Source organism: Gopherus flavomarginatus, chromosome 1 (genome assembly GCF_025201925.1).
Source record: "Gopherus flavomarginatus isolate rGopFla2 chromosome 1, rGopFla2.mat.asm, whole genome shotgun sequence".
Taxonomy (NCBI): Eukaryota; Metazoa; Chordata; order Testudines; family Testudinidae; genus Gopherus; species Gopherus flavomarginatus.
In genome coordinates, this window is record NC_066617.1 from 367175543 (window position 1) to 367185689 (window position 10147).

General features: G+C 47.5%; 1 protein-coding gene across 1 annotated transcript; it reads left to right on the top strand.

Annotated features, from left to right (window-relative positions):
• Positions 1 to 6512: 6512 nt before the first annotated feature.
• On the top strand, positions 6513 to 7481 carry LOC127043970 (olfactory receptor 52K1-like). The gene has a single exon (XM_050938285.1). It carries the CDS (start codon positions 6513 to 6515, stop codon positions 7479 to 7481), a length of 969 nt encoding a protein of 322 aa, XP_050794242.1.
• Positions 7482 to 10147: the final 2666 nt, after the last annotated feature.

The following is a 10147-nucleotide window of genomic DNA, read 5'->3' on the forward strand; positions in this document are numbered from 1 at the left end:
GGGGGCTTGTTCACACTGGCCCTGCACCCATGCCATCATTCACACGTGTGTAAAATTCATCTCTTTGGATCTGGTAGCATTTGCACCCACTTTTCACAGGTTTATAAGTCGTCATGAGGTGTGAGGCTGTGGCAGAGTCAGGCCCATCGTCCAATGGGATTCTCTGTCAAAGACAAATGGGGAAAACAATGTAAGGATTTCCCAGAGGTTAGCCGCTGGATGGCTACTGGTAGCCCTAGGGGGAGAACAACTGCTATGCTCCTCAAGACATCCAACTCCCCTGACTTCAGTAAAGTTATTCCTGAGATACTTGCTACGATGCTGGCCTGACAGTTGCTTCATTTCTTGCCTCAAAATCATGTGCACAATTTCAAAGTGTGGTTAAACAGCTGCCAGAGGCATCCCACCCAGAGGTGCCTGCACGTAGAGAGGCAGTGTGATCTAGCAGATAGAGCATCGGATAAGACTTAGGTTCTAATCCTGGCTCTGCCCCTAGTCTGTTGGGTGATCTTGGCCAAGTATCTTCATCACCCTGTGCCTCAGTTTCCCCATATGTAAAATGAGGGTGCTGACACTGACTGCCTTTTAAAGCACTTTGAGATGTACTGAGGACAAGTGCTAGATATTACTACTAAGCGCTGAGTGAGTGATCCCTGTATAGCCAGCTCCTGTGTCCCATCCCACCCCAGGCCCATATAGCTGGGACACGGCTTCAGTGCAGCCAAGTGCACCAGATACCTCCAAAGGCCTATTTTAGCCTGTAAGCGCATCATGTCCTGCTTTGTGTCCTTCCCATCCCAGGTACACTGGCAAAATAATAATAAATCCTGATCTGAACCCAGAACCGTCAAGTGAGCTTGATCTTTTTTTTATTTCTTTTCAACTAGGCAGAATTACCCCATTGAAATCCCAGCCACCTTCTGCTGTAGTTTAGGAGGATGCCACAAAAGGATGGGATGGTTTTACATGTGACAGCACAACGTGTAGAAGAGTTCTTACCTCTTTAAGGTCCAAGTCATATTTTTCTGCTACTGTCCTGTGCCTAGGAAGAGGAAGGATTTCTGTCAGGATTTCTGTATTTTATGAGGTCTGTGCACCTGTTTTTCAGTTAGCTGGTAGCAAGAGCCGATTTTTTTTCTTTTCCCTTTTCTCAGCTCTTCCTCAGAGGAGGGATGAAAGGGCTTGAGGGTGCCCCACGAGAAGGAATTCCCAAATGCGCCTTCCTGTGCTCTCCAAGGGGTTCTGCACTTGGGTGGTGGCAGCACTACTAACCAAGCCAGGAGGATCTGTATTCATTTTTTAAAGTCCTTGTGGGCCTCCCTTCTGCACTCAGAGTGCCAGAGTGGGGAATCAGCCTTGACACTGGAATATATGGTTTCTTTATCCTCTAAACCAGGTCCTATCTTGCCTTGGGGGGAATCTCACAATTGTCCCACTCTTGGATTTGGGAACAACACCCCATCTATGCTAATGCTTATCACTAAGTAGCTCTGATGGGACATCTCAGTGGCTTCCCTTTGGGTGCTTGTGACCAGAGCAATCAGCTTCCTTAAAACAAATAGGTTTATTAGTAAACAGCAAAAAGTATTACATAAAATAGTTTTAAAATAACATGCAGCTGTCACACATGTACACTCATCTGTCTCGCGTCTCACTACAAGCTAAGTTAGACAGGCTTTGCTCTGGAGATAGAGGAACAGAACTGGCCCAGCTTACATTCTTTTGGGAAGCCAAGGAGCTCTTGGGACCCAGCCTAGTTTCCCTGTGTCTCTGAGAACATCTTCCCATCTGTTTGCCCCTTTCTTGAGGAAGCAGCCTGTGCTGAAACCTGTGTGAGTTTGAGCCCAGGCACCGCTGTGCTCAGCTGTGTCCGTGTTACAGGGTAAGAAGCCTATTATAGACAAATGTCAGAGGTGTTGCTCTTTGGAACCCTGACACAGCCCTGTGTGATAGACCTCTCCCTCCTCTGGGATGCCACCTGATGTACTGGTGTATCACTGAGCCCACCTGTTCCACCAGCTTGGGTTCTCTTACACTGTCCTGCTGAGCCAGGCTGTCATAAACAGATAGCTAAGGGTTAATGTTCTTTTACCTGTAAAGGGTTAACACAGGGAACCTGAAACACCTGACCAGAGGACCAATCAGGAAACAAGACTTTTTCCAATCTGGGTGGAGGGAAGTTTTGAGTGTGAGTTCTTTGTTCTTTGTCTTGTGTCTGACCCTCTCGGCTCTGAGAGTGATTTCTCTATCTCCAGCTTTCTAATCTTCTGTTTCCAAGTTGTAAGTACAAAGATAGTAAGACAATAGGTTTATATTGTTTTTTTGTATTTACATGTATGTAGTTGCTGGAGTGTTTTGAATTGTATTCTTTTTGGATAAGGCTGTTTATTCACTTTTTTTTCTTAAGCAATTGACCCTGTATATTTTCACCTTATACAGAGACTATTTTTAATGTATTTTTCTTTCTTTTTATATAAAGCTTTCTTTTTAAGACCTGTTGGAGTTTTTCTTTAGTGGGGACTCCAGGGAATTGAGTCTGCAGCTCACCAGGGAATTGGTGGGAGGAAGAAGTCAGAGGGAAAATCTCTTTGTGTTAGATTTACTAAGCTTGACTTTGCATACCCTCTGGGTGAGGGGGGAAGAGAGATTAGCTCTCTCGGTACTTCTGTTTTCCAGGACTGGAAACAGGGAGGGTGGAATCCCTCTGTTTAGATTCACGGAGCTTGCTTCTGTATATCTCTCCAGGAACCCAGGGAGGGAACACCTGGAGGGGAGGAGGGGAAAGGGAAATAGTTTATTCCCCTTTGTTGTGAGACTCAAGGAATCTGAGTCTTGGGGTCCCCCAGGGAAGGTTTTGGGGAGACCACAGTGAACGAGGCACTGTATAAATCCCTGGCTGGTGGCAGCGTTATCAGGTCCAAGCTGGTAACTAAGCTTGGAGGTTTTCATGCTAACACCCATATTTTGGACGCTAAGGTCCAGATCTGGGAAAAAATGTTATGATACAGGCCCTCAAGCCTCCTACAGCACACACACAGGTAGGGACACATCCAGCTGCAGAAAGCCACAGACACTGAGATCAGCTCTGCATAGGAAGACTCAGCTCAGGAATTGCCTGGCGCTGAAATACACACCCCATCAGGAGTGTAAACCCAAAATTGTATTGTCCTGCGCTGCACAGAGAACTGTCCAGCAGTCCCTCCCTGAATGTGGAGGAATATACACACAGCTCCTCTGGTCCATTATGAATTCCATAAACTGGGTTTTAGATAAAGCACAGGCCTGCCTTGCGATGTGTCTGTGTCTGGGTATGCAGAGTGTGCAGTTAGGAATGAGTCACAACAAGCTGTAAGTACCTCCTTGCCAGGGAGTGTGGTGGGCAGAATTAATTAAAAGGCTGTTGTTGTGGGCAGGGGGCCTTGTGAGCTGCTCATCCTGCCCTCCGGAGCTCAGGGAAGCTTTTCTAAAATCAGTTTTCTTTGGACCATAATCCGTGTTCTGTATTGACTTCTATTCTAGATATGTTCCACCACCCTTTGCACCAGATAAAGTCATTTCTAGAGATCGTCAAAAAAATATGAGAAAAAAAAGTTTGCAAACCCCTCTGAAAATTTCCATGCCATTTTCATGGCACAGCTTTCAGAAAGGAGGTGATTTTTCATCTATTAAAATTTTGTTCACATTTTTTGTTTTTTTTGCTTCTCCTCCCCCTCAATTTTGCCTTTGAAGACAACGGGGGGCAGGGGGAAGAGAGAAGGAAGGAAGAACAATACATGAAAACAACTCATAGAAAACCCCCAGAAAATCTGAAAACAACAACAAAATCCCAAGTAACCAAACCCCCCAAAAGGGCTTGTTGGTTTGGTTTGCTGATATATTTGAAGAAACAGAAAATCATGGAGAAAGGCCCATTTTTCATTAGAAAATTGATGAGCAGTTGTAGTTGTTTCAAAAGCTGGCCCTGCATGGCTTTGTGTTAGCTAGAAGCGTCCATGTAGAAATAAATAGAAGATTGGCTCCGCAAACACACTTTGGTTCTCAAAGTTTGCATGTGTAAGGCAGGTGGGGAGGAAAAGGACAAGGACCATGTACCAATGCAGAATCTGGCTCATCAAAGGCAGGTTTTTTGCCTTTGGGAGTAGGGAACCCCCCCAGATTTTCTTATGGAGACAGAGCATTTACTCTAGTCTGCGAGAACATGGATAGAGGTCATCTGCCTGTGAAACTGCTAAAGAACCACTCAGCACCACATTCTCAATCTTAGGCGTCGCACTTAACTTCAGCATTGGCCCTAGTTCCTTATTGTTAAGGTGCTGGGATTCTGAAAGGGATTGTGGAATGCAGTTTATGTGCAAGAGACTATGCAGATTACATCTGAGTCTTGCTTTTTTTTAAAACCTGGCTTCCTTTCTGAAGGCATCATTTGCACCTGGAAATAACTGCCCCCGCAAATCAGGGGCCTCCGTGCCCACATTCCTGTTGGCAGATCATTGTGGGTGCAAACAAAGGTGGAAAGTCCTGAGAGCTAATGACAGGATGGAGCCAGGAGATACATGTTAAAATTCCTCCACCAAATGCTAGGGAAGTTTGGGGGGATTTTGTACATACTCTAGATATTGAGAATTATTGATCATCAGATAGCATTCAGAATGTGCAAGGCACTGTACAGACGCACACACTATCTCACACACACACACTCACACATACATGCATGCACACAGAGACTTTTCTTCATCAACATTAAGACCTCTGTAACATACGGAGGGGGAGATAAAGGAACACAAACCAAAATATGGACCATTTTCCCCTGCCATTATATGCATCTGTTATGTGTTAAATACATGCATATCAGCTCTACCCGATGGTCCATTGTTCCTTGGTGGTGTTGATCTTGAGGACGGGTGTGAAGCAGGAATGGGGAGTGGGCTGGTTCAGGGGGGCTGTTCTATATTATGAATGCAGCGTGGGAAACACAGACGGGTGGTTGCTCCGTCCCTGGCAGAGTGGAGGAGATAGGAGACAACACGAGAATAGAAAAGTGTGGATCAGTAAGGAGATGGAGCCGTGAAGGACCCTTAAGATAAGGACAAGGACCCTGTGGAGGGATTTTGTGCTTTGGAGGTGTGAGAAGGGCCATGTGGACCAGAGTGGAGGAGGTTGCCGGAACCAAGGCTGGAGATGATGAGGAGATGGAGATGGAGGAGAGCTTTTGTTGTGTAGATAGAAGGGTAGGATCTTAGGAACATGATGGAGAGTGATGTGACAGCACACACCCTGCACAAGCAGGTTGGAGGAGTCAAAGACGTCTGGCAGGTCGTAGCCCTGAGTGACTGCGAGGCTGCAGGTGTTGTCAGCAGTGATAGAGATCGGGGAGGGGAGAGGGATGGCAAGAAAGGCAATGAGTTCATCCCCCTCCCCTCCCTACTCCCCAGCGTAAGAGAGAGTAGGCTAGGGTCAGTGGGGCTTCCCTCGGAATTCAGTCCCTACTCAACCTTGGTCAGAAATACCCTAACCATGTTGTAAAGCCCATATCCACTGTCCCAACATCTCACTTGGTCAAGTGTTGGAGTCAGGGAGTGGGTCGCTGTCTGAGGGAGGGAAGGGTTTTGCTAAGTCCTAGTCTATCTGGTTCTGGCTGATTTGCTTGATATGTTTTGTGGGCTGGGGCCAATCCAGGTTGATCTTACACAAGTGCCTAACTCTCCAAAATAGCAAAATAGAATTTGAAATCTGAAAGCTGCAGATGTAAATGAAGTACAAAGTTCATCGTGTCTCCCCCAGGCACTCAGGTACCATGGTGATGGCACTGAAAGAAATGCTCATGATAACACAAAAGGTAATGCAAAGGTATGCGGGGAAAATGGAAAGTCTTCTGAAAAAAAGAGTTGGTGTCACAGACCTGATGTATTGAGCCAACTCCAGACCTGATAGAAGTGGCCTGTTGAAATAATAGAATGGTAGATTTTTAAGGCAAGAAGGGTCCATCATGGCCATCTAGCCTGACTTCCTGCATACCACAGGCCAAAGAAACCACCCGATGATTCCTGCATGCAGCCCAGTAACTTGTGGTTGAGCTAGAAAATCTCTCTGAGAACATCCAATCTCTATCGAAAGACCCCGAGCCATGGAGAACTTACTAAGCCTCTGATGGTTCTCTTGAACTGGTTAATTCCATCTTAGCTCCAGTAGCACAGTTGAATCTTATTCACAGTTCGCATTCTGAAGGCTTCGACTTCCAGCCACTAGACTTTGTTATGCCTTTGCCTGACAGATTCAAGAGTCCTGCAGTAGCTGATACCTTATCACTTTGCAGTTACACCCCTGCATCCAGGCTTTCGTTACTTTGAGCTCCTCGATATTTACCACCCAATCAATGTTTCTGTCAGCTCCAGACCTTGTCATCCATTCTCAAAGGAGTTGGACCCCGTGAGCCAGACCCATGTATATAGTGTCTGTTCACCATCTTCTATGTTTTATTGACAGGACAGATGTTGATGTGAAACTTGCAGAGGATGCTCCTGCAGGGCAACCAGTCATCTGCCAATGGCACCGGCTCTGATCCAGCCGTGTTCTTCCTGACGGCCGTTCCGGGGCTGGAAGCTCTGCACCTCTGGATCTCCATCCCCTTCTGCTCAGTGTTCACCGTGGCCCTTCTAGGAAACTGCACCCTCCTGTATGTTATCAAGACAGAGCCCTCCCTGCACAAGCACATGCTCCATTTCCTTGCCATGCTGGCCGTGATCAATCTGCTTTTATCCACAACCACCATGCCGAAAATACTGAGCATCTTCTGGTTTAATTCCAGGGAGATCAGCTTTAACGCCTGCCTGGTACAGATGTTTTTCCTTCACTCATCCTCCATCATGCAGTCTACTCTGCTGCTGGCCATGGCCTTCGACAGGTATGTGGCCATTTGCAATCCCCTCAGGTACACCACCATCCTGACCAATTCAGTGATAGCAAAGATCAGGCTGGCAGCTTTGGCCCGGGCTGTTCTGCTAATGGTCCCCCTGCCCTTCCTCCTCAGGAGGCTGCCCTACTGTCAGTCCCATGTCATCTCCCATTGCTGCTGTCAGCACATGGCTGTGGTGAAGCTGGCCTGTGCCGACACCAGCTTTAATAATGTCTATGGGATCATCGTAACTCTCTTCATCATGGGGCTGGATCTAATGATCATCTCCCTATCGTATGTCAAGATCCTAAGGGCTGCCCTAAGACTGGCATCCGAGAAAGAGCAGTTCAAGGCTTTCAGCACCTGTGGCTCTCACCTTTGCGCCATCTTAGTGGTCTACACACCAGTGGTTCTCTCCTCAACAATACACAGGTTCGGGTGCCATGTCACCACACACGTACACATCCTGTTGGCCAGTTTCTCCCTCCTCTTTTCTCCCATGATGAATCCCATCGTATACGGTGTGGAAACCAAACAGATTCATGACCAGGTGCTTCTCCTGTTCCCAGGAAAAAAACTTCTAGGCTGACCAGGAAGGGGCTGCTGAGTGACCAGGAAGCAGAGGATGCAGGAGAAGTTTTCAAAGTAACTTAGACAGCATTCCTGTGGGGGCTTTGTCTACACTGGAATGGGTACTCCACCTTTTCTTTACAGAGAGCAATACACCATTCCCTACATGAGCTTAGCGCTGCTGACCGGAAGGTGATCTTGCCCATGACCTTGTCCTGTAACATTGCTATTAAAGATGAGCATGAATGATCCTTGTACCTTCTCTTGCTGTGCTGGAATATCTTGGGTTTATTACTTATACACCCAGCCACAGCCACGGACGTGCATGCTGCAGGAACAAATGCAGTTGTGGTGTCCAAATATTTGAGAGTCTATCCCAAGTTGTTTTACACTACCACACAGCAGCACAGTACACCACGTCGAGAGAGGGAGACAAGAAAGGGTGTATCTGTTTGAAAGAGCACTTCAAAACTCTCCAAATCCTCACCAGAGTGATCTCAGGCACAAAGAATTCAAGGTTCACTTTCTGATACTGACAATAAATAAATAAAACAGAATGTTGTCTCCGTGTGGGGTGGGAGAGTCAATAAAATACTCTGGAAAAATTCTTGCTCTACTTTGCTATCACCTTTGTTCCTGTTACCTAATATATGCTGGACAGTATATAGATATATATTTATCATAAATATAAAGGAAAGAGTAGCATAAAATCCCTCCTTGCCAGCTGTGCTGCATTGCCTTACCTGTAAGGAGTAAAGTAGTTCAAATAACTGAGTTGGCACTTGACCAGAAGGATTGATAAGGAAAGAAGATACTTTCAAATCTGAGGGGGGGAGGTTTTGTTTGTACTCTCTCTTTGTTGTTCCCTCTCTGGACTGAGAGAGAATCCAAGTAGGTACGACATCTCCTGAAAATATACCTGAAATGTGCCATCTCTAATCACAGAAATTGTAAGCAGGGCAAGGAACTGCATTAGGACATCTTTTGTTTTAACTTGTGAATTTTCCTATGGTACAGAGTTAGTTTTATTCCTGTTTTTGTAACTGTGAAGCTGAGCCAGAGGGGAATCCTCTGTGTTTTAAATCTTTTTATTTACCCTGTAAAGTTACCTTCCATCCTGATTTTGTAAGTGTGATTCTTTTCTTTTTTTCCTTCTAAATAAAGTTCTTCTTTTGAGAACCTGATTGATTTTCAGTGTCCTGAAGACAAAGGGTCTGGTCTGTACTCACATTGCTAAGGCAATTGGTTGGTATATTATTCTCAAGCCTCCCCAGGAAAGGGAGTGAAGCGGTTTGGGGGGCAATAGTTTGGGGGAATGAGGATTCCAAGTGACCCTCCTCTGAATTTTTGTGTAAATCACTTGGTGGTGGTAGCAATACCATTCAAGGACAAGGAAAGGACTTTGTACCTTGGGGCAGTTTTTAACCTAAGCTGGTGGAATATAAGTTTAGGGGGTCTTTCCTGCGGGTCCCCACATCTGTACCCCAGAGTTCAGACGGGGGAGGAACCCAGATAAGTTCAAAAAAGAACCTGATGAGTTGATGGAGGACAGGTCCATCAATGGCTATTAGCCAGGATGGGCAGGGATGATGTACCTAACCTCTGTTTGCCAGAAGCTGGGAATGGATGAGAGGGGCTGGATCACTTGATGATTACCTGTTCTGCGCATTCCCTCTGAAGCAGCTGGCACTGGAAAACACTCAGCCTTCAGGAGCTCGAGGTGGGGCCGGGAGTGCCCCACTCCTTCATGTGGGTTTCCTCTTGACTCAAAACCAGCCTCGTGCTCGGTCACATGGTGCCGCTGGGCCCCTTCCCTGTCGGCAGCTGAACGGAGTCGAGCCAGTCAAGTGACCTCAGCGTCCAGGTGAACTGCAAGCTGCACCCCATGGAGAGAGACAGGAGCTACAGGGTACGGGTGGGACTTGCCCGGGGGGGCGTGATTCAACCTGTTTAGGGGGTGGCAAAACCTTTACATTGTGCCCCCCACTATCAATGGATGCAGATTGATAGTGCCTCCTCCTGCCTCGCCCACCAGGCCGGCAGCCCGTCGTCCCCTCAGACGGATCAAATGGGAAATCAGGCCAGGGGCTGTGAGCACCAGCCTGGCCTCCCCGGGCTGCCTTGCATCTGTCAAGGGAGGGGCACCGCAAGGCGTGCGCGGCCCCTCACCTCAGCTGGGACCAGAGCCAGCCAGAGGGCGACAGGACCAGACAGATGCCACAGCCAGATCCCACAAACATGCTGCACCTCAGCAGCCCGCTGTGTGCCTAGAGCTCATCACCAGGGGTTGGCAACTTTCTAATCCCTGAGACCCAAACGTTTCTGCCACACCCCTTCTCCGAGGTCCCACCCACCTACCCAGAGGCTGACAGTTTCCCTCTTTGACCAGAAATTTATGTCAAAAGCCAGACACCTGGCAACAACCCTGTCATCACTTGGCAGCCCTGCTGCAGGCATCATCCAATAACCTGGTGCACCTCACAGGCAACCCCACCCGGGAATGAGGGAAGGACGCAGGGGTCACCAGTGCTGGGCAGAGGGATACAGTCGAGCCAGGCCTGGCTGTTACCTCTGTTGGTCTAGATTACAGCATTGTTCAGCTGGAAACAGAATGTCACTGCCCAGCCCCATCTCCTCACTCCCTACGGGGCAGCAGGGCTGATACTCCAGAGGGCCCAACAGCCA